The sequence below is a fragment of the Canis lupus genome, chromosome 9 (genome assembly GCF_011100685.1).
Source record: "Canis lupus familiaris isolate Mischka breed German Shepherd chromosome 9, alternate assembly UU_Cfam_GSD_1.0, whole genome shotgun sequence".
Classification (NCBI taxonomy): Eukaryota; Metazoa; Chordata; class Mammalia; order Carnivora; family Canidae; genus Canis; species Canis lupus.
Genome location: NC_049230.1, coordinates 23349399 through 23374097, shown reverse-complemented (window position 1 = coordinate 23374097; position 24699 = coordinate 23349399). Strand labels below are relative to the sequence as shown.

The following is a 24699-nucleotide window of genomic DNA, read 5'->3' as shown; positions in this document are numbered from 1 at the left end:
CTAACCTACTCCATAAGGTTGTTGTGTGGCTTCAATGAAGCAATGCCCTGCTAACCCACTTCAGTCATTCAAGTACCACTGTCATAAGTCTGTCATATTCATATAGCAATGATACTTATTTAATACATTTACTTATATTGATTCACTTTTTTAAAAAGTCTCCAACATTTTATTATGAAAATTTTCAAACATTCAACATAGTGAAAGAACTTGACATGGAACACCTATAAACACACCACCTAGATTCTACAATGAACATTTTAGTATATTTACTATACTTGCTTTATCACATTCCTCCTATGTATGTATATATATGCATACCCATATGTATTCCCTTCTCCATCCATTAAGCCATCTGTTTTTCAGTGCATTTCAAAATAAATAATGGACAATAATATACTTCCTCCTAAATACTTCAGCATGCATATCATTTGTTGTTGCTGTTGTTGTACACATGAGAGCACACAAATGCATAGGCAGAGAGAGAGGGAGAGAGAAGAATCTTAAGTAGTCTCCATGCTCAGCAGGGATCCCAGTGCTGGGCTCAATCTCATAACTCTGAGATTATGACCTGATCTGAAATCAAGAGTCGGACGCTTAACTGACTGAGCCACCCAGGCACCCCTCAGCTTGTATGTCATTAACTAGAGTCCATATTTGTTTATAGTATTTTTCATTTTATGTTAAAGTTACATAAAATGAGATGTATAAATCTAAAATAACCATTCACTAGTTCTGACAGATGCACACACTACTGTAACCCAAACAGCTATCAAGAAATGGAACATTAGCTTTGCTCAGTGACAGTATCATAGTCAATGAAGTTTATCCAAGGCACAATTATTGCTAATTGAAAGAAATGGGGGGAAAAAAAAGAAAGAAATGGAACGTTACTGGGATACCTGGGTAGCTCATTCAATTGAGCTTCCGACTCTTGATTTTGGCTTGGATTGTGATCTCAAGGTTGTGAGATCAAGCCCCACCATGATCTGCAGGGAGCCTGCTTGAGATTCTCTCTCTCTCTCTCTCTCTCTCTCTCTCAAATAAATACATAAATATTTTTAAAAAATAAGAAGAAGAAAAAATGGAACACTACCATTATCCCAGTAAGATTCCTTCATCCCCTTCCTGGCTAATTTCTGTCCCATCCCCAGCCTAGAGACAACCAGTCTTGGATTTTTTTTTTTTTACCATAGATTAGTTTTGCCTGTTCTAGAATTTCATATAACTGGAATAGTACGACATACACTCTTTTCTGTAAGATTTTTATCAGCATAATGTTTGTGGGATTCATCCATCTTGCATGGGTAATCCATTCCTTGTCATGGGTGAGTAGTATTTATTTGTATGAATAAACCACAGATTTAAAAAATCATTTTCCTAAAAAAATAAAAATAAAAAAATAATAAAAAAATAAAAAAATAAAAAATCATTTTCCTATTGGTGAGCCCTAGTCTGTTTTTGGTTTTCCCTATTATGAAGAAAGTCTCTATGAACATTTCTATGTGGGTCTTGTTGTAAGCATGTGTTTTCATTTATCCTGAGTAAAATCCTAGGAATGGAACTGCTGGGCCAGAAGGTCAGTATAGTTTCATACAAACTGCCAGGTCTTTTCCCAAAATGGCATACCATTTTACATTCCCCCAATTAAGAGTTAGTGTTTGGTGTGCTTCTAGTCAATCTGATCCATGTGTGGTGTAACAATGTGATCTCAATTTGCATTTCTCTGATGATTAACAATGTCAAATATTTTTTATGGGTTTATCTGCCATTTGTATCTCTTCCTTTATGAAATGTCTCTTCAAATAAATCTTTCTTTCTTTCTTTCTTTCTTTCTTTCTTTCTTTCTTTCTTTCTTTCTTTCTTTCTTTCTTTCTTTCGACTGGCTGCTTGGAGTTTATTTTTCACTTCGTGCAAGGCACAGGTTACAGGGTGTATGGAAGACATGTGTGGTTTGGATAGTAGAGTGAAGTTCTCTCAACCTCCTTTTGGTGTTTTGCTATAAAAGAACCCAGCTGCTTCTGCTTGCTGCAGCCTGTAGTCTACAGGGAAGGAAGGGCCTCTGATGAGGCTAGTGCCTCCTGAAGCTTTGTGGTGGCCCCTCAGGCCTAGAGCCTGCTATTGGCTTTGCCAGACTGGCTGCCAGGCTGTTTCATCATGGCTTCCAGAGTCAAGTCACAGGTGATCCTGTCACTGGAAGCCTGGGGAGATTCCCTGCTGGGGGAGAGCTTGTGGCCAGAGGCTGCTAACACCTGCCTGCATCTCCCTCACCTGGCCCCCAGAAAGGGGGAATTCCAACATGGTAGCTGTGGATGGGAGAGTGGACTTCCTAAAAAAGAAGCTTGACCACCAGTGCCCCAGGTGGGCTTTGGGGAGACAAAGGTGGTGAGGAATGGCTTCCCTAGGATGCTCTGCACTTATGCAGGACCCGTTACTGGTAGTAGAACCCCGGCAGCATGGGTAACAGTCTTGAGGGATGGCTGCCTTGCTATGGCTTGTGGGCTGGTGGAAATGTCTGTGGGGAGCCCTCCAGGAACTCAGTGCACGATCCCAGGTGGTGGGGACCCTAGGCCACAGAGCCCATCTGCAGGGGAGACACGGAAAAGCTCCATAACCTCTGTGCATGGGGCCTTTACTCCATTTCCTCATTGGGCTGTTTATAGTCTTTTTACTTTTGAGTTGCAAGAGTTCTTTATATATTCTGAATACCAGTTCTCTATCAGATCTGTATTTTGCAAATCATTTCTCCTAGTGTGTGGCTTGCCTGTTCTTAACAGGGTCTTTTGACAAACAGACTTGCTAAAGCCTAATTCATTAATATTTCCTTTCCTTTTTGTATCCTCTTGTTGGAGAAAAAATTACACATAATACTAAAGATCAAAGATAAGGAAGACTTTCTTTAAGGGGGGGACTACTGCAGTAAATACCAATGGGACCTTGCAGCGGGGGAGAGAGATGGATCTCAGCTCTGAGTACAGCATTTATAGCCAAGCAGCAGGGAGGAGGCGGGACTGGGGTCAGGTGAGGGGTAGATGGAAAATTACTCAAAGGAAACATTATGGGCCAAGGGGTATTTCTGGCTAAACTGACTTTACATGATTGTTACTGATGGCAGGCAGGCCAGGATGATCAGACTTTGCCTCCAGGGCGGTGGGGGATGAGGAACTGAATCAGATACTGAGGGTGATCAGATACGAAAAATGTGGGATTCTGACCCTGGCTAAACTGACTTAGCAAGGTTCTTGCTAGAATTGGACAAGGTAGCTCTCAGCCTTAGCACAATCTTTCTGGAAACCTCTGCTCCGTGAGAGCCCAATGGAGGAAGAAGCGAATGCACTGAAGTGTAAAAGAGGAGGCAGAGGTCCAGTAAACTGCTAGCTTACACACCCATGGAGCCAGAGGAGCAGAAATAAGGAAAGCCAGAGGCCAGGGAGGCTGATATCAATTATTGGACTGCAGGCCTACTTTCTAGAGCTTGAGTCAATGGATCTAGAACATCCATTGCCATCTGATCTCAGTGACCACCTTTGAGAAATCTGCCTTGCTCATACCAAAACAATCCCTTTTCTGCTCACTTCCATAGCACATACCCTAAAATTGAAACCAGAACAGTCCCTTTTGGTCCTTTGCCCTGGACCTGTGACTTTCGGGACTAATTGTTTTCATTTGTGGCTGAATATAACACATATACAATAAATCATCTCTTCTGCTGTCTTCACTGAAAAAAAAATGGACAACGCAAACAGGAAATCAGAAGTCCTAAAGTTAGGGCCCAGTTGAAAAAGAGCTCAGAAAAGCCTGTCCAACGTTTGATCATGGAGAGAATATCTTGGTCACACACTAAGAAACCTTTGCCATCCTTCAAGACAGAAAGCCATTTTTCTATGTTTTCCTTTAACAGCTTGTCTATGATCCTTCTTGAGTTTTTCTGAGACAATCATTTAAGTATTGGACAGGGCAAGGTCATTAAAAAAGGGGAAATCTATCTGTACAAATGTGTGTAGCCCGGTGTCACAGGCATCAATACTCACAAAACTCTTCTCCAGGCCATATACACCCAGAAAGAGGCTATCATGCCGATCAAAATGCTTAGGAAACAATGAGGAGGCTACAGAGCATTATCGTCACTGATTCACTGATTTGCATTTTCTGCATCTGGGGCATTAGCCCATAGCATTTGGCTGATTCCCCAGTTACTAAGAAGTGAGTCTTCCTGTATTCTAAATAGTCTTAAATAGTACACACTTCGGATGTCACTGAAATCATAGTCTACTGCAGGCTTACCTGTAGTTATCTGCTGTGTGATGAAAAGTTTTACTCCTGCTTTAATAAAGCCAAACCATGTTCACTGTCACAATACTCACCTTAAAAGGTGGCCTTTTATTTTATTTATTTATGATAGTCACACACAGAGAGAGAGAGAGAGGCAGAGACATAGGCAGAAGGAGAAGCAGGCTCCATGCACCGGGAGCCCGACGTGGGATTCGATCCCGGGTCTCCAGGATCGCGCCCTGGGCCAAAGGCAGGCGCCAAACCGCTGCACCACCCAGGGATCCCAAAAGGTGGCCTTTTAATTACTAGGGTAAGAAGGTGGAGGTGGGTAGGTGTGTTGAAAGCAACCTCAAATATTATCAAGGCATGTGTCTGTCAAAACAGAGACACCATAAAAGGCGCAAGAAACTGAAGATAACTTTCATTTGACCAAATGTGTATATTGGTAGAATTATGTTTACTGTGTCACTAACAACTGCCATCCTTTTTTTTTTTTTCTAAGTTTACTTATTTATTATTTGAGAGAGAAAAAGAGAGAAAGTGTTAGGGAGAGACTGAGTGAGAGGATCTCCAGCAGACTTCCCAATGAGCCGATACTGGGCTTTATCTCATGACCTGACATCATGACCTGAGCTGAAATCAAGAGTCAGATGCTTAATTTAACTGACTGAGCCACCCAGGTGCCCCAGACAACTGCCATCCTATATGGAGCACCCAGTGTGTGTCTAACATGTAGTAGGCTATCTGTTATTTCAACTAGTACGGAATGAGTGAATGAATATAAGAATGCAAGAAAATTCTTTCCTGGCTACTGTACAAAGAGAGCAAGCATGCCAAAGTGCTTGCTCCTAAGAAATTTCAACCCAAGAGATAAGCCACAAGTATATACATTTGAAAATTTATATATAAATAATTCTCATAGAGCAACAAGTTTCTATGGATCATATGTATTTATCTCCACTCCCTCCCAAAACTCTTAAAGTGTTTAACTCTTAAAGGACTGGAAAGGAAAACTGGAGAGGGAACAGAAGAACCATGTCACACATTTTTCAAAGATGGAAAGGAAGGGTGGAAGTAACAGCAAAGCAGAGGAAGCTGAAACCCAAGTGTTAGCTGAGGCAGTGGTTCTCAATCTTTTTTTTTTTAAAGATTTTTTTTTAAGATTTATTTATATATTTGAGAGAGAGGGAATGAGAGCTAGCAAGCACACACACCAACAGGAAGAGGGGCAGTGGGAGAGGGAGAGAGAGAATCTTAAGCAGATTCCTCACTGAGCACAGAACCCAACTTGGGGCTCGACCCAAGGACCCTGAAGATCATGATCTGAGCAGAAATACCTGTAGAGGTTTTTGTTTTTTGTTTTTTTTAATTCATTCAACAGAGCACAAGAAGGGAAGTGGCATGCAGAGGCAGATGAAGGTGGAGAAGCAGGCCCCCCACTGTGCAGGGAGCCTGACACAGGGTTTATTCCCCGGATCAAGACCTGAGTTGAAGGCAGATGCTTAACCAACTGAGCCACCCAGGTGCCCCCACCCCCCAGAGAGATTTTTAAACTATTGATGCTTAATGGAACCTAGGCCTACAGATTTATTTCTCTCCCAGGTGACATCAATGTGTGCCCAAGATTGGGAACCACTGGGGATCCCTGGGTGGCGCAGCGGTTTAGCGCCACCTTCAGCCCAGGGCCTGATCCTGGAGACCCGGGATCGAGTCCCATGTCAGGCTCCCTGCATGGAGCCTGCTTCTCCCTCTGCCTGTGTCTCTGCCTCTCTCTCTCTGTGTCTCTCATTAATAAATAAATAAAATCTTAAAAAGAAAGGTTTTTTAAAAAATTTATTCATGAGACACACAGAGAGGAAGGCAGAGACGTAGGCAGAGGGAGAAGCAGGCTCCCTACTGGGAGCCCAATGCAGGACTTGATCCCAAGACCCTGGGATCACTCCCTGAGCTGAAGGCAGATGCTCAACCACTGAGCCTTCCAGGTACCCCAGATCTCAGAATTCTATGGAGAAACTAAATAGCTTGAGGAGTCAGGGAGAATGTTGACCCACATTTGGAAGTTCCCAAATGAAAAGGCTGGCTCACTGTTGGAGAACCCACAAAGAAATCCACCAATCAACAAGCCCTACCCAAGAACAGAGCTTCCAATGACCTTTAACCTATTGGAGGGCCAGTTGTTTGGCGAATGCCCTCAACACTAGCGTCTAAAAACAAAGGAAACAGCAGCAAAAAGAAGGGGAAAAGACAATCCTTGGAGAAGAACACTTCAGAAACCACCATAATTTTAAAGAAACAAGAGGAAAAAATAGTATCACTAAAACTAGAATAGGATGTCATGACAAAAAAAAAAAAAAACTGCAGTTGGGGCACATGAGAAAACTGAAACTCAAAAGCCAACAACAAAAAAAAAGGGATCCCTGGGTGACGCAGCGGTTTAGCGCCTGCCTTTGGCCCAGGGTGTGATCCTGGAGACCCGGGATCGAATCCCACATCGGGCTCCGGGTGCATGGAGCCTGCTTCTCCCTCTGCCTGTGTCTCTGCCTCTCTCTCTCTCTCTCTCTCTCTCTCTCTCTCTCTGTGACTATCATAAATAAATAAAAATTTAAAAATAAAAAAAATTTTTAAAAAGTTGAAATATAGCACCAGGAAATCTCCTAGAAAGTACAACAAAAAGACAAATGAACAGGAGACAAGAACAGATAAGTCCTCCCATTAGCAAATGATGAAGAAGAAATTATCAGACATAATAAGGCTTAAGGTAGGATATGAATCTCTAGATTGAAAGAGATCACGGAATAGATCATGGAAAAACCAGAACATCAAGAACAGAGAGCCTAAGATTTTACAGAGAGAAACAGGTCACATATGGGAATAAGGACATTGAACTTACCAAGAGAAGCTAGAAGACAAGGATTTTCAAAGTTCTGAAAGCAAACTCCTCAGCAAAAATTATGTTCTCAAAGTATCTCTCAAGTGTTCAGACAAAATTTATTTTCGGGTATGCCCGAACTCAAGCATCTTACCTGGCATATATATTTTTTTTCCTCAGGAAGCTGCTCAGGGTTATTCTCCACCATATAAAGAAGGAAACTAGAAAAAGGAAGGCGTTGCTCAGGAAACTGAGAATCCCACACAGAGGACAGGGAAGGCGAATTCCCCAGGCACCAGGTGGGTGACATGTCTAAACAGTCTGCCTGAAAGCAGAGGGATGGAGGGTGTCAGGAAGACTGTCTTGAAAAAAATTAATTTGATAGGTTTGGACCAAGTGAATAATTGTACTGTGAGGCTGTTGAAGGCTCTAATAGAAAGAAAAACATGCAAATGAAAAATGAGGGATGCCTGGGTAGCTCAGAGGTTTGGTGCCTGCCTTTGGATCACGATGTGATCCTGGAGTCCTGGGATGGAGTCCCACATCAGGTTCTCTGCAAAGAGCCTGCTTCTCTCTCTGCCTCTCTCTCTCTCTCTCTCTCTCTCTGTCTCTCTCATGAATAAATAAATAAAATATTTAAAAAAGATAAAATGAGGGATCCCTGGGTGGTGCAGCGGTTTAGCGCCTGCCTTTGGCCCAGGGCGCGATCCTGGAGACCAGGGATCGAATCCCACGTCGGGCTCCCGGTGCATGGAGCCTGCTTCTCCCTCTGCCTATGTCTCTGCCTCTCTCTCTCTCTCTCTGTGTGACTATCATAAAAATAAATAACAATAAATAAATAATAAATAAATAAATAAATAAAAATTAAAAAAAGAAAAAATGAGATAATTATCTTCAAGAGAAAAAAGTTTTCAAGAAATCAGTGGTAGGAAGGGGTGGGGGCTGGGGTAACTGGGTGATAAATTGTATGTAATTGAATTAATTTTTTAAAAGATTTTATTTATTTAGAGACACACACAGAGAGACAGAGACACAGGCAGAGGGAGAAGCAGGCTCCCTACGGGGAGCCCAATATGGGATTCAATCCGAGGACCCTAGGATCATGCCCTGAGCTGAAGGCAGAGGCTCAACCACTGAGCCACCCAGGAGCCCCTAATTGAATTTAAATTAAAAAAAAAAAGAAATCAATGCTGTTTGTAGTATATATAGACTCAATATTAAATAGTATTGACATGATCATGATAATGTGAACATAAGTGATTTAATACAAAATTTTGACCTAATTTCAGCAAATGAGAAGTCAAGGGGTGTGAGAGGGCAAATCCTCGACAGCTAGAACTGGAAATTTTTGCGCCCAAACACCCCTCCAATTCTCAGGGAGTACCTCACATGGTCAAACTCGGTGAAGCAACACTACCTTCTCCCACTCCTGGCGGAAAACTGCACACACACACGCACATCAGAACACAACTCGGCCAATCAACTGCTTCCACCTGGCCGTGTAAAAGGGGAGGAATTGTCCTGGGAATGCAGGTGCAGCTAGAACAGTACCCACGACTTAGTGATGAGTGCCCTGAGTGGGTGGCTCCCACAGTGGACACTTCCTGAGATGAGACCTGAGCTGGATTTCCCTCCTCTGCCCTTCTTCTTAGTTAACCGCTTTGTGAGTTAGGTTCTCCAATCTTCTTCAATTCTGCGAGTCCCCACCATACCTCCTTTCCTGCTTTTAGTGGGCAGAGTGGATATCTGTTCCATTCCAAGAACTCTGACTAGCAGAATACATGGGTAAGAGGAAAGTGCCCCTAACCTTCGAGAGAGGGATTTGCACAGTGTTGGAAATGTGTTAATAAGCTTTTCAGATCAGACAGAAATGTTCCTTCCAATTGTAGGAAAGATTCAGTTAGAAGTTAGTCTAGAAAAGGTGTGTAGGTATTTTTAAAAGGTATGTCTTCCTGGAGCTACCAACAAATGTCTCCCTCTGACAGCTGTGTATGAATATTTCAAGTTCCAGCAGACACGAAATTCCCTGGGGTCAGAGGCCCTGTTTCATGTATTATTATTTTTTAAAGATTTTATTTATTTGAGAGAGAGAGAGAGAGAGAGAATGAGCAGGGAGAGGAGTAGATGCCGAGGGAGAAGCAGGCAGCCTGAGCAGGGAGCCTGATGCAGGTCTCAGTCCCAGGAACTTGAGATCGTGACCTGAACACAAGGCAGACGCTTAACCAACTGAACCACCCAGGTGACCCATTTCATGTTTTAATTCACAGCTGCTTTGCATGTACTATACTAAGCTCTCAAAAATACATGTTGTATGAACCTCTTTATCTGTTCTCTCATACATCAGATTGCTAAACTTGTGTTCACAGCTCTCACACCTAATTTTAAAGATTTATTTTATTTTAGAAAGAAAGATAGAGTGGGGGAAGGGGCAGAGGGAGAGGGAGAGAGAATCACAAGCAGATTCCACACTGAGCAGAGCCTGATGCAAGGCTCCATCTCACAACCCTGAGATCATCACCAGAGGGGAAAACCAAGAGTCAGACACTTGTGAGGCCTGGGTGGCTCAGTGGTTGAGCATCTGCCTTTGGCTCAGGGTGTGAACCTGGGATCCGGGATCAAGTCCCATATCAAGCTCCCTGCATGGAGCTTGCTTCTCTCTCAGCCTATGTCTCTGCCTCTCTCTTGCTGTCTCTCATGAATAAAGAAATAAAAGTCTTAAAAAAAAAAGAGTCAGACACTTAATTGACAGATCCACCCAGACATCCCTCTCACACCTAATTTTAGATTTAGAATCTCCTTAGGGCCTTTGTTTTAATTGAAGCCCAATGGGATCCTCTGGCAGTCTCAGCTAAGTGTCATTTGGAATGTAGGGGGAACTAGGATCATTTCAGTACACAGATGAGTCAAGCGATCCTTATCCTCTCTAGTAATCCTGGCTGGGAGTTAGGAAGTACAGTGCATTTACTTGCTTCCATTTAGTGGAAGTAAAGAAAAGGGAAGAGGAAGGGGGCACCCGGATTTGAACCGGGGACCTCTTGATCTGCAGTCAAATGCTCTACCCCTGAGCTATACCCCCATGACCTAGTGTCCTTCTCTTCCTTGTCCACTTATGGTGACTCAGTGCCATCAGATTCCACCCACACTCAAGGTCTGGCAAGCTGTGTGTTCTAAAGCTCCACCTTCTTTTGTATCCATCATCTGCTTTGGCTTTTCTCTTGGCCACCAATAAACTGGGTGGGGACACTTGAAAAATGAAAAACGACATCCTGGAAACTAGCTGAAAAGGAAATTGACAGCACATCAGCAGACAAAGTGTCCACGAGCACTGTGCCAGAATTACCATGTCAGAATCTAGAGGCTAAAAAGCAGTCCCACATATCCCCTTGCTCACCTCCGGACTCTTGATGCACTGAGGGTGGAAAGGAGAAGGAAGATGTCAGTTATGTTGGATGGGATGACTCTCAGGAAAATCACAGGCAACCAATCACTATCTCTTTGGACGAACTGCCTGTCCATTCTTGATGGGAAAATGGTAGCCAACTTCTAGCCTGGGGCTCTGCTTGCTGCCTGGGGCAGAGCTTTGTGTAGGGTGAGGTGTTCCTCCTTCTGCCGTGAGCAGGGGAGATCTGAGGCCTCTGTTCAAGCCTCACACTCCAGGGCATGGTGTACAAGGGCACAGGCCTGACAACACTCTCTCTCCTCCCACCTCCTCGTCGGGCTAGAGGAGCTCAGGGTGGGGAAACCAGTCTGCCCCCTCCCAACCTCAGCAAAGAAACAGCAAGCACACTTGCAGGCACAAATTAACATCATCGTTTATATAAAAATAGCATTAAAAAGTTCATCTAAACATCTGTCTTCTATTCAGGTCCAGGAGTAGGAAAGGTAAAGATGTTGTTAGAAGAGGGGGAACTGGGTGACCTCTCCAAAGACCGACGGGCGCTGGCGGAGGGCTGGGGTGTTTCGGCGGTAGCCAAATCGGCCATTGAACCCCCTGATCATCCTCAGTTCTGCATTGTAGTAATCATGCCCGGTCACCTGCTGGAAGGAATGCCCTTTGGGGCAAAGAGAGAGGCCTCAGCCTGCATTCAGCTCCATCTTGCTCCCCACCCCTGCCCCCTGCTCCCACAGGGCTGGTAGAGAATGTGCTCCCCATGTCCCAGCTGAACCCTCAATCCTCAAATGTCTCAAGCCTCTTGATTAAAAGCCAAGGTTTGATGAAGTCAAGGAGAGAGATAGCTTTCTAGAAACCAAACCACATACCAGGAGTAGCACACAGGAGGAATGTGAATGGTATGTGCTAAGACAGGAGGGGCCAGAAACTTCTGGGCTTGGCTACAATTGCCTGGCTCCCAGGAAGACTGAAAAACATTTCCCCCTTCCTTTTGACCCACATAGAGAAAATGGATGAGCTCGATTTCGCCCACTGGTGCCAAGGGTCACAAGACTAGAGTGTGGCCAAAGGGTGAAGGGGTTGTGGGGTGGGAGGGCTCACGCCATCAGAAAAACATCTCCCAACCTTTCCTTTCCTGTTGTGAAATTGGGCCTGTGAAAGGAGGACACAGCCTGTTCAGGGAGCAGGGAGGAGAACATGGGCTCTAGAGTCGGAAAGAGGGGAATTCCAATCTCAAGCTAAGCTCTCCTTGGCCGGTCACCTCACCTCCCTACACTTCACTTTGCCCAGCTTAGCACAGGGGTAGTGTGAAGGCAAAAACCACCTGACCTACAGAGGTGCTTAGTCACTGAACAAGAGCATGGTGACACCATCTGCTCATGTATGAGAAGAAAAGCTGGTGATGCAGTTCCAGGGCTTCTGACCCCCGAACCCTTATCCCCTGGAAACCAGGGCTCTCTGGGGCCTGATTCCTCTCTCTAAACTGGGGAATGCACACCACTCTTCCAGGTGGGTTCACACTGAGGCTGCAAAGCCAGGTGGCACTTGCCTGCCCCTGCCCAATTTCTCCTGTTCAGGTATCTCTGTCCTTGCCCGAAGATGTGGAAATAGTCCACTATCCAGCCGTCTCTTCCTGTGCCACCGTGATCCTGAGAGTCAGAGAGAGAACACAGAAGACTGTCAGCAACCATGCTGAGGGGTACACAGGTAAAGTCCCTTTGGGCTAGTTGTGGGGGGAGAGAGACAAGGTCACAGCCAGGGGTCACCAGGCAGGACAGATGAAATATAAATATACATGTGGACCTATTGTCTCTCAGGGAGAGGCAGTATAGGTGGATAGTTAAAGGCTCAGTGTCTGCTGCCAGACTGGTTACAATTCCAGCTCTGTCACTAACAAGCTGTGACCCTGGGCCAATGACACAGCTTTTCTGGACCTCAGCTTTCTTATCAGTGAAAGGAGGACTGTAGGATTTAAGAGAGATAGTTCAAATAAAGGGCCTAACATAGTAAACCTCCTTCTTCTTCTTCTTCTTCTTTTTTTTTTTTTTTTTGGCTTAAGATTTTAATTATTAGAGAGAGAGAGAGAGAGAGAAGAGAGAGAGAGAGAGAATGAGCAGGGGGAGGGGGAGCAGAGGAGGGAGAAGTAGACTCCCTGTTGAGCAGGGAGCCCAAGGCAGGGCTGGATCCCAGGGCCCTGGGATCACGACCTGAGCCAATCCCAGGATACCTGGGCTCATCCTAGGACCCCGCCATCACCACCTGAGCTGAAGGCAGATGCTTAACTAACTGAGCCACCCTAGCGCCCCTATTCACAGGGCTAGCTCAGTCCACAGACCATGCCACTCTTGATCTTGGGGTTGTGAGCTCAAGCACCACCTTAGGCAGCAGTTTACTTAAAAACAAAACACCCCCCATTATCTTTATATAAATGAAAATCATACCTACTACAAACGGTTGTGATGATTAAATCCTTATAAAATGAAACACAGATAGTTTTGAAAGTGTGCGCACCATATTCTTTTCAAGCTTTTAAATACTCAAGTTTTTCTCTTTTTTTCCTCCCAAGCTCTGGATCCTTCTGTTGTAAACATCACGCAGGTAGATAGCCAGTACACACTCCAGTATGGCACACACTGATGTGTCCATACACACACAGTGCACACCCAGGCACATGTACACACACACACACAAACACGGAGACCACAAATAAGCCCCAAGATTTGTTCGCAGAATTACCCGCACCAACACCACCTCTCCCCTCCCCATACCACTGTGACATATGCACACAAATATTGGAGACTTGAAAAGGCCTCCCATATTTGTTGGGGGTGTTGAAAGAAGTTGGCACCATCAGCAAATAGCGTCAGGATCTCGGATCCACGAGGGCAAAGGCCCGGGGCGGGGCGGGGAGAGAAGTGAGGTCCGAGGAGGTTTTGGAAATTATTTCCCACCTCCTCACGGGTAGGCCCACCGAGCGAGCCCCTCTGTAACCGTGACATCACCAAAGGAGGGCGCCCCGCCTGGCGGCTCGAGGCGTCGCTTTGTCTCTTTCGCTGAAGTCACAAGGATTCTCGCACTCGGAGAATCAGTGGCGTGAGATCACCCCAAAGTGTGGGTCTGTGACGTCAAAAAGGACAATGAAACCGATCGGTCTGCCGGAGGCGGGCTTCACCACCGTTCTCTCAGGCTTGCAGAAACCCCAGATGAGTTCGTTCTCAAATTCAGGGGTGGAGAGCGATTCCTTGAGCTCAGGGAGCTCGATACCTGTCACCTGGCCCCGCCAGTTCCGGGGTTTCGTGGAGAAAGCCGGGGGTGGGGGGAGGGGGGGAGTGGGGAGGCCGGGATTTCGGAAGTCGGCCCCGCCCCCGGGGTCAGGCTCTGCGGGGACAGCCAGTGGGGTCGTCCCGGGTGCTCCTCTAATAACCTGCTCAGTCTTCCGCAGAACGGGCGGAACCACGTGGCTCTGGAAGTACCGGCGGGCGTGGCAGTCCTGCTGAGCGTTGTAGGGCGGAATCGCCGACCAGAGCTTGGGCCTCACGCGCTCGGAGGCGCGGGACATGGTGCTCACGGCCACGCCATCCAAAATGAAGCTCTTCTCCAGCCGCAGAGGACACTCGCACAAGTGCGACATCCCAACCACCGCAGCCTCCGAGGGCCTTTCTGGTGGGAGTGCAGCGCCCTAGCTCGGGGCCCCCCTGCGCATTAGTAGCATTGTTACGTGGGGTGGTGTCAAAGACTCCTGCGACACAAACCCTATTGTCCCATCCAACACGGTAGGCTCTTAGGGCTGTGGCGTAAGTTGCCCGCAAGGCTCTTTGAGGTGAAGGATGACTAAGAGATCATGCAAGAGGAATTGGAGATTGGAGGGGTGTTGTGGAATTGGGGCGGTGTGAACGCAGTCGGGCATCGCCCCGCCCCCACCCTCCGTCTTGCCATATACATTTCCTAAACTCGGTTCCGTTGAAAAGCTCGTACCCAGAATGGATCAGAAAGAGTTCAGATACCACCTACTTCCAAATCTCATTTTACGTAACTGGAATTTGAAGCTCAGAAACATTGGGATATTCCCTAAATCCATTTAGTGGCAGATCCAGAACCAGAATTCAGGACTCCTGACTTCCACTAAGTTCACTTAAAGCAGTTCTACTTACCTAATTATTTTCATCAGCTAGCATTTCTCCTTGTAAAAAAAAAAAAAAAAAAATTAAAAACCAAAACAAAAACAAAACAAAAAAAAAACCCCAAAACAAACAGGTGCGCCTGGGTGACTCAGTAGGTTGTCTGCCTTCAGCTCAAGTTATGATCCTGGGGTCCTGGATCTAGCCCCACAGCAGGCTTCCTGCTGAGCAAGGGAACCAGCTTCTCCCTTGGTACTGCCCCCCTCCCCATGCTAATAAAATCTTTTAAAAACCCCAAAAGCAAAAAGTCCCAGCAGGTTGACACAGTACCATATTTTTTCCTCTAATTTTATGTGTATATGACTAGCTACAGCAAACCATGAAGTGATTATTTTTCTTAAAACACTCAAGAAAGAATTTGAGAGAGATAGCAAGAGACCACAAGTGGGGAAAAGCAGCAGGCTCTCCACAAGCAGGGAGCTGGACATGGGGGTTGATCCCAGGACCCTGGGACCATGAACCGAACTGAAGGCAGAAACCCAACCAAGCCACCCAGGAACCCCAATTTTTACTTATTTCCAAAATTTTCCTCTTTAATAATAAACCCTTACATAGATGCTTTACACATCAAAGTGCTTTATTCAAACTGCTTCTCTATAAGGTGCTGTTATTTTACACTAGACAACAGGATTAGGGAAATCTCTTATATTCACTATTATATAAACGCACATGTATTAATTGGAAAAAGGTTGCTTTATATCTATACAAAAAAACACATTCTGGCAATTCAATACTCAATATATTTGATGTCTCTGACAAGTAAATTCCTTTTTTCTTTTTATTTTTTTTTTTAATTTTTATTTATTTATGATAGTCACACAGAGAGAGAGAGAGAGAGAGAGAGGCAGAGACATAGGCAGAAGGAGAAGCAGGCTCCATGCACCGGGAGCCCGACGTGGGATTCGATCCCGGGTCTCCAGGATCGCGCCCTGGGCCAAAGGCAGGCGCCAAACCGCTGCGCCACCCAGGGATCCCCCTTTTTTCTTTTTAAAAAGATTTTATTTATTCATGAGAAACAGAGAGAGAGGCAGAGAGGCAGAGGGAGAAGCAGGCTCCATGCAGGAAGCCCGACGTGGGACTCATCCCAGGAATCGGGGATCACGCCCCCAGCCAAAGGCAGGAGCTCAACCACTGAGCCACTCCGGCGTCCCACTGACCAGTAAATTCCTAAGAAATCTGGAATCATAGGAAATGAAGTCTATAGTTTGAGTTCGTTCTATTAAAATTTGCAAAAAACCTGGAGAACATGGAAGCAGGAAAGTGAGAAATTTCATATAGAGCACACAAAGGGATAAAAAGGATTAATTTTAAGTGGAGGACCTGGGGGCTTCATATCACATTAGACTTCAAATTCACCAGGCTGGAGGATAGGGTAGGAAAACAGGTCTGTTTTAAAAGACTTCCAGATTTAATTTTTTTTTTATTTATTTATGACAGTCACACACAGAGAGAGAGAGAGGCAGAGACACAGGCAGAGGGAGAAGCAGGCTCCATGCACTGGGAGCCCGACATGGGATTCGATTCTGGGTCTCCAGGACTGCGCCCTGGGCCAAAGGCAGGCGCCAAACCGCTGCGCCACCCAGGGATCCCCAGATTTAATATTCCTAAAGCCAAGATAGGTCTAGTCTAGACAGCCTTGGTTCTCAATCTTGGCTGCATCTTGGAATCTCCTAGGGATCTTAAGTACTGATGCCTGGATCCTACCTCCAAATCTGACCTAATTGGTCTGGGATATTGTATGGCCTGGACACATTTCTTAACTCTTCTGGTTGAGAACCACTGATTAGGTCTTACCAAATATGTGCTAGGACCTACACATACTCTAAGCTTCAGCCTTACAGAGAACACCTAAGGCGGAGTATACTCAGATACTAGATATATGAACATCTTAGTCTAAAAAGCCTATTCCTACATCTTTAGGCCAATTGACCCAAACCTGCTAAGTGCTTATTTTTTCTCTCAGGCTCTGAATGTCACATAAATCATGGTTTAGAAAAAGTTGCAATGTCCGATGCTTTCATGCTTAATTTGCCAAGGTTTACACCCATTATGCTGGTTAATTAGATCACTTTTTATTCATGAACTAGGGTTTGGCAGGTACATTATACAGCTATCTTGTCAAAACGTTTTGACAGCAAAAAACATGCAGATATTTTTAGTAACTTAATTACCTTCCACAAGAGCAAATTTATATGGCAATCATGTTAGACTTTACAACTATAGTCCTTTATGTGCTGGCTTACCCAAAGAAAACTCTAACTCCCAAGTATGCATATATAGACATGCACCTGATCCTTCCTCACATCACTCCCTGAACTCCCATCTGTGTCCACAATCCAATCATTCACTTTATCTCAAATTAAGAGCAGTGGAGTTGGGCAGCCCCGGTGGCGTGGTGGTTTAATACCGCCTGCAGACTGGGGTGTGATCCTGGAGACCCGGGATCAAGTCCCACATCGGGCTTCCTGCGTGGAGCCTGCTTCTCCCTCTGCCTGTCTCTATGAATAAATAAAATCTTAAAAAAAAAAAAGAGCAGTGCAATTACCTGGGGTGACCTCTCATTAAACAGTATTTACTATCTGCAATTTACTTTAAGGACTCCAAACAAACAAAAAAAACCACTAAATTTTATAGCAGAAACTCAATAGTCCAAAAGTGTCTGTAAAGTCACAAAGTGCAAGTACTGCACTGAGTAGCTTCATTTTACAAAAAGAAGCAAGGGTTAGGGGGTGTTCAAGAAGGACATGTAAAAAAAAAAAAAAGAAGAAGAAGAATGACATGTAGAAAACAGGAAGGCAAACACTGAGAACAAATAATTTTTATTTTTTTTTAAAACAAATACACCAAAGAATCATGCAATGCTGCCAGCATTGGAAGCAATCCTGGGCCACAAGTCTGCACACTCCTTTGCGACTGGTCCTGTAATAGCAGAACCTACATAAAAAAAGAACGAAGTGACAGATAAGCTCAGATAGACCCTAAGGTTAATAAGTCAACTGCTCTCGAAGACCTAGGCAACACTTTGATTTCTTTCTTACCTTTCATTTCACCCTTATTATTTACTATGACCCCCGCATTATCCTCAAAATAGAGAAACACACCATCTTTTCTCCGGTATGATTTTCGTTGTCGAATCACCACTGCTGGATGTACTAAGAGGGAAAACAGGAGAGCAGTCATTAACTTGTCAAGTCCCAGAGCCACCACAAGAAAGTAGTTCACATCTCACTTAGTTCTCCAACATTTCCCACTTGGACAGAATATATACTCATGATTCGCTTTTCATTTCTCAAAGCAAGTGTGGGATACTGCAAATACCAATCAACTCTTAAGGACTTAAGGAAAGACCTTATTCCAAGTCAAAACTGCCTGCATTTCTTGCAAGTATAAATCTGTACTCTTTTAGAAAGATTAGCAACACATTAGCAGGAAACTTGCTGAGCACCTCAATACTTGTTCCCACTTCAGGAACAGGTGGATACTGTTACAATCTTCGTATCACAAAATGGGACCCCCTTTTGGACGGAGTAAGCAGAGGTCAAGCTATTAACTCATTAGGCAACATTCCATCCCAGTATGTATTAAAACCTCCAGGAAAGTACATACCTTGATCTAAAAACTACTGCTTTCAAGGGTTAGGACTGAGTACGTACAGTGTTAGATTTTACAAATAGAAGTTCATTCACACAAATTTAACCAAAGAAGCCCTGTAATTTCTAGTGTGCATATATATACAGATACTCCTTGAATCCTAGCAATACATCCAGGATCTTGACCACACTCTACTTTATTTCAAATGCCTAATTGCCCGGCAAATGTGTGTTTGGTTTTTTTTTGTTTTTGTTTTTTGTTTTTTTTTTAATAGAGCAAAAACTTAGGGGTTGCCTGGGTGGCTCAGTCAATTAGTCATCTGCCTTGGGCTCAGGTCATCATGCTGGGGTCCTGGGATCAAGTCCCGTGTCAGGCTCCATCCCCCCTGCCCTCACTCATGCCCTCTAATAACAACAAAAATTTACACCTATCTGTAATTTTTCACATATAGGACCTATCATCTGTGAAGCAAGAAAAAAACAGGTTACAGGAACGCCATGGTCCCATTTAAGAAGTTTACAAGCTAATTTTCTGCAAATAAGTCAGAAAGAAAGGATGGGGCACCTGGGTGGTTCAGTTGATTAAGCATCTACTTTGCAATCAGGTCCTGATCTCAGGGTCCTGGGATTGAGCCCTCCATCAAGCTCCCTGCTCAGTGGAGAGACTTTCTCCCTCTGCCCTTCCTTCTGCTCATGCTGTCTCTCAAATAAATAAATACAATCTTTTTTTTTTTAAAGACTGTATTTATTTATTCATGAGAGAGACAGAGAGGTAGAGACATAGGCAAAGGGAGAAGCAGGCTCCTCTCACAGGGAGCTTGATGCGGGACTTGATTCCAGGACCCCAGGATCATGACCAGAGCCAAAGGCAGATAACCAACCACTGAGCCACCCAGGTGCCCCAAATAAATACAATCTTTAAAATAAAGAGAGGGATCCCTGGGTGGCGCAGCGGTTTGGCGCCTGCCTTTGGCCCAGGGCGCGATCCTGGAGACCCGGGATCGAATCCCACGTCGGGCTCCCGGTGCACGGAGCCTGCTTCTCCCTCTGCCTGTGTCTCTGAGCCTCTCTCTCTCTCTGTGACTATCATGAATAAATAAATAAAATCTTTAAAAAAAAAATAAAATAAAATAAAATAAAGAGAAAGGACATACAACAAAATATTATGTGATCATCTCTTGGAAGTCTGAAAGTTGGATAACTGAAATTTAACTTCCACTTCCTATGTACTTAACTGTGTTTAACTTTTTGAGGAACTGTTTTCCAAGGTCTTAAGTAACTTAAAAAAACCTACCTGCACTAAAGTAAACACTCGCCCAAACCTTCACCTACTGCACGGAAGTACTGAAGACAGGGACGTCCTGGGATCAAGTCCCACATCAGGCTCCTCACAGGGAGCCTGCTTCTCCCACTGCCTATGTTTCTGCCTCTGTGTCTCCCATGAATAAATAAAATAGTGAGAAAAAAAAAGAAAGCACTGAAGACAGGACATCACCTGCATGCAAACCTTGACTGTCACTAGCTTAGAGACTTTTGAAGAAGTTACTTATCTTCTGAGGTTCAAGTTTTCCTCTTGTAAAATAGGGATAATAGTTACATTTCCACATTCAAGATCAGACACTGCAAATACAGGACACGGATCCTGTCTATCCTTGAGGCTAATACTTTCACTATACATAAAATTAGCCCCTGATAAGGTTTTTTTCTTTCTAAAATCTCTATACTCAATGTGGGGCTCGAACCCCTAAACTCAAGATTAAGTTGTATTCTCCATTGACTGAGCCAGCCAGAATCCCCTACCTCTGGATTAGGTTTTTAACAATGAAATACACATTGAAAGATAACTAGTATTTACTGAGACCCTCCTCTATTGGACTCTCATTCATCTACTCATAGCCACACACAAATCCAGGACTCTGGACCTCCAGAACTGCCCCTTTCCACACTTCTGTTACATGGAAGGCCAAGGTGAAGGGATCTATTCATTCAGCAGAAACAAGGACCAGGGGCGCCTGGGTGGCTCAGGTGGTTAAGCATCTGCCTTCGGCTCAGGTCATGATCCCAGGATCCTGGGATCAAGCCCCGCATCAGCTCCCTGCTCAGAGGGGAGTCTGCTTCTCCCTCTCCCTCTGCCCACCCCCCACCACCTTGTTCATGCTTGTTCTGTCACTCTCTCAAATAAATAAATAAAATCTTAAAAAAAAAAAAAAAAAAAAGAAACAAGGACCAGTAAGATTAACAGTGTTGGCAATTCACGATTTTTAAAGCCATTTAAGTGTCCTCTGGTCTGTCCCACAACAATCTGATTGAGACCAACAACACATCCCGCTGCCATCTCATCAGTGACAATGGACTGCTCTGCCCTTCTCTGACAGCTTCCCAGGCCACAGGGCAGACCCAGCAAGTGTTCTAAAAGGAAAGCCTGTCCAGTTGTATGCAGATCCCAATCTACACACTGATTAATCAATAATCACAACTCCAAGCCCTCAAGTGGGTATTCAAGGTGAGCAAAGACTTCAGACCCAAAGGCTAAGAAAGCAGGGGGTGGGAGGGCTGCTTGTATAGGCCTAAAAGGAATAACTGCAGTATGTGGTCACAACCCATCGTATTCGTACTGTACATCAAGAGATGACCAGGACTTCTCAAAAAAGCAAGATGTCCCAGGGCAGAGATAGACTAAGCAGGTACAAGAGCAAAGTTCAGGAGCTGAAGTTAAGTGCATGGAGTATCATGAGCTCTAAAGCCAGACAGAACATTATTACATTACAAGTCAGAAGTGCTCTGAGACCCTCTCCCACCCAACTCCTACTCCTAGGGGAATTAAGCAATGAGCAGTTCCCTATTATAGTTTCTACCAGAAGAAATTTAGAAGCAACTATGCTAAACCTTTGACAAGTCACAATTTTGAGTAAATCTCATCTATATAGGGCAGCCCGGGTGGCTCAGCGGTTTAGCACCGCCTTCAGCCCAGGGCGTGATCCTGGAGTCCCACGTTGGGCTCCCGGCATGGAGCCTGCCTCTCTCTCTCTGTGGGTCTCTCATGAATGAATGAATGAATGAATGAATGAGTAAATAAGTAAATAAAATACTAAAAAAAAATCTCATCTATATAAAGAACCTGTCCTAAAGCAGGACGCATGTTATTCTCTACTTACAAATTGTCAGGTCATAGGCCAAATGCTCTACATTCTCAGCTTATTACCCGAATCTCACAACCACTTGAGAAACTATGCAAATATTATTCTCCTTCAAATCAGTTGTTCCAGAAAAAGGAAACTTGCCTGACACCTCATCCAACTCTAAACGTCTACCAAATAATCAATAAAAAATACATTAACTAGGGGGCCTGGCTGGCTCAGTCAGTAGTGTGTGGGACTCTTAATCTTCGGATTGTGAGTTCGAGCCCCATGTTGACTATACAGATTACTTAAAAAACATTTACTAGGGGAATCCCTGGGTGGCTCAGCGGTTTGGCACCTGCCTTTGGCCCTGGGCGCGATCCTGGAGTCCCGGGATCGAGTCCCGCATCAGGCTCCTAGCATGGAGCCTGCTTCTCCCTCTGCCTGTGTCTCTGCCGCTCTATGTCTATCACGAATAAATAAATAAAATATTTTTTAAAAATTTTTTACTAAATACCACCATATTCATTTATAGCCAACCAATGAGCAATGAACCATGCTCCACCGAATGAGCCATCCAGGTGCCCCATAATTTACATTTTTAAAAGATGGGCCCAGACTTCAATGTGGCAAAAATATTTAAGGAGTTAAGAGGGCAAGAACAAATAGAACAATGGGGTGCCTGGCTGTCTCAGCCAGTATAGTGTGTGACTCGATTTCAGGGTAGGAAGTTCAAGCCCCTCACTGGGCAGAGATTACTTAAAAACAACAACAACAAAAAAAACCAAATACAGCAAGACCAGGTAGCGGAGAGTAGTCTCTAAGACAGCAGGGGCAGAACGTCAATTCCAGGTATTTATCTCGCACTGCCTCTCAAAGAAAATCAAGGTTTAAGAAACCTTTAGAATGGTAAAATTATTCCATTTTCCAATAAAGGGAAAAGTCCTTCACCTGTCCACCAAGCAACGAGGATTCAGTGTCTACTCACCCTTCTTCCTGAGCTCTGGTTTGCCTTTCTTCACTGTGGCCATCACCATGTCCCCCACACCAGCAGCAGGAAGTCTGTTCAATCGTCCCTTAATCCCCTTCACAGAGATAATATACAGATTTTTGGCTCCTAGAGAGTGTAAACAAAAGTGATTGTTCTTTGGCCAGTATAATGCTTCTCCTGCACTTCCAAAGCCTATCCCTCTGCTCACACTCCCAAGTGAGTTCCCACGCCCAACCAAGGTGGTACACCTTGTCACACCACCGATTGAAGCAAAACAACACAATATGCTGCTGCTTCACCCAAAAGCAGTGTTTTTACTCTACCCTTTCTTGACGGCTCAGTGGGTCATCAGTCAAGGCCCACCGAGTGCTTTTAAAAGGGGGAGTTTGGCACAGTGCAGCTGAAGGTCTCACCTGTGTTGTCAGCACAATTGATGACGGCTCCTACCGGAAGGCCCAGGGAAATCCGGAATTTTGCACCGGAGGACCCACCACGTCCTGCGGGTAGAAGAAAAACAGCATAGGGGTCACTGTCTACTCATGGTTCGGAGTTCCCCTCCCACTCTCAAGAAATAAATTCATTTGCACATGCTTTGGGCAACGGTATACTCAATTGCCTCTCTCCGGGACTACGCCTACCCCTCCCCATAGCAAACAGCCAATTCCTATTACCGCCCCTACGTTATGATGAAGGGGCCTGAGCCTCTCAATCCTCGCTCCAACTTTTGCACCACGTAGCTCTCCCCGAAGGCAGCAGTCGTCCACTCTGGGGCCTAAACCATCCCACTTCAATAGCATTACTGGAGGAGCGCCAGGCGCAGGGGGAGGACCCCGCGGGGTTTGGCCTAAAGTCCTGTCCGGATCCTGCCACCTCAACTCTCCAGCCACCCACCCACCCCCCGCCGCTTTCGGGGGCCGTTCCAGGGCTCTCACGGTGCCCTCCTCTCCCTCTCCGCCCCGGAGGAGAGCAAAGTGCCTCAGCTGCCCATGGCCGCCGCCCGGGCGAGGCCAGCAGCCACCTCGCGACAGATGGCGAAGGATACCCAAGACTCAAAACCTCACCTCGCTTCGACATCTTGAACACCGGAAAAGGACAGAAAGGAAGGAAGACCAAAGGACTCTGGGATATGAACTTTGATGCCCCGCCCAGTATCGTCACGTGGCCCGGAGTTTGCTCAATCCGCCTCTTCTCTCCGGCCCCGGGCGCTGGCCTATTACGTAATAAACTCTGCGCCTCGGCGTGCGTTCGGGTTGCGAAGAGAAGGGCGTGCGTGTAGAGGGCCGCCGGAGGCAATGCCTCTCGGAGCGTCCTCTCGACGAGCTCCGAGGTAGTTGGGGATGCAGAAACATTGGTTAATTTACCCAGAAACCTCTTCGGAGCACGTACTATGTGTCCGGAACTTCGCTGGTGGACACTCGAGGTTCGGGAATGATTAAAAGGGTCTGCTGTGTAGGGGCCCCCGGGGACACAGGGAATGGGGGACCGAGCTAGAAAGAGCTCCAAATGGTGTCGTTAGGATGTGGTATTGAAAAAAAAGAAAAAAAAATTGTGTTGAAAGAGAGATTGCGAATAAAAATCAACAACCCTCGTCCCCCAAAAAGGATGTGGTATTGAGAAGGGCCACTAGCACTATGTATAATCCCACATATGTGTGTTTGGTCCCATACCCATTTGTATCTTAATTAATTAATTAATTATATTTATTTTAAAGATTTTATTTATTCATGAGAGACACGAAGAGAGAGGCAGAGAAACAGGCAGAGGGAGAAGCAGGCTCCCCGCAGGGAGCCTGATGTGGGACTGGATCCCGGGATCCTGGGATCATGTCCTGAGCCAAAGGCAGACACTCAGCCGCTGAGCCACCCAGGCGCACCGCCATTTGTATTTTAGATAACTTTGGCTTAGTATCCCTTTCACAGCTTCAACTTCCCCCTTTTCTGGCTTTCCTTTTGTCAATACATTCATGCAAATATTTATTGAGCACCTGGTTTATGCCAGGTACTGTCATACTTCGGACTACCTCAGGGAAAAAAGCCAGATCGACATTATTGCCTTTGAGGAGCTTACGTTCTGCTAGAGTGGCAGTGATACCCGGTATTAGACGCTAAACAATAGATACACTAACTGCAGTGTATAGTATGTAAGACGATAATGTGTACTATGGAAAAGTAAAAGAACAAGGTAAGAGGAATCAGGAAGTGGGAATAGGGGCACATTGCAATATGAAACAATATGGTCAGTGTAGGCTCCATGGACAAAGTTGATATTAGAGCAAAGACTTTAGGTGAG

At 45.1% G+C, this 24699-nt stretch overlaps 3 protein-coding genes and 2 non-coding genes across 6 annotated transcripts in view; 1 reads left to right on the top strand and 4 right to left on the bottom strand.

Annotated features, from left to right (window-relative positions):
* Positions 1-10145: 10145 nt before the first annotated feature.
* Positions 10146-10217, bottom strand: TRNAC-GCA. Its single transcript has one exon. It is a non-coding gene; the product is annotated as a tRNA-Cys (tRNA).
* Positions 10218-10935: 718 nt separating this feature from the next.
* On the bottom strand, positions 10936-14244 carry C9H17orf98 (chromosome 9 C17orf98 homolog). The gene is made up of 3 exons (XM_038546139.1): positions 13957-14244; positions 12082-12181; positions 10936-11193 (listed from the first exon to the last, which is right to left on the bottom strand). Exons 1-3 carry the CDS (start codon positions 14161-14163, stop codon positions 11036-11038), a joined length of 465 nt encoding a protein of 154 aa, XP_038402067.1. The 5' UTR covers positions 14164-14244; the 3' UTR covers positions 10936-11035.
* Positions 14245-17506: 3262 nt separating this feature from the next.
* Positions 17507-23600, bottom strand: RPL23 (ribosomal protein L23). The gene is given in 5 exon segments (NM_001003100.2): positions 17507-17644; positions 17749-17862; positions 22408-22536; positions 22824-22907; positions 23472-23600. Coding segments are annotated over 5 exon segments (423 nt in total). The 5' UTR covers positions 23485-23600; the 3' UTR covers positions 17507-17561.
* LOC119873492 lies at positions 22658-22792 on the bottom strand. Its single transcript, XR_005365083.1, has one exon. It is a non-coding gene; the product is annotated as a small nucleolar RNA SNORA21 (small nucleolar RNA).
* Positions 23601-23686: 86 nt separating the features above from the next.
* LASP1 (LIM and SH3 protein 1) overlaps positions 23687-24699 on the top strand; it is a 52501-nt gene continuing 51488 nt past the window's right edge. Inside the window, exon 1 of one of the 2 annotated variants that reach the window (XM_038547463.1) lies at positions 23687-23830. In XM_038547463.1, coding sequence (XP_038403391.1) covers positions 23798-23830 — 33 coding nt within the window. In that variant the 5' untranslated portion in view covers positions 23687-23797. Of the gene's footprint in view, positions 23851-24699 lie in introns of both variants that reach the window. The other variant, XM_038547464.1, reaches the window with a different exon arrangement.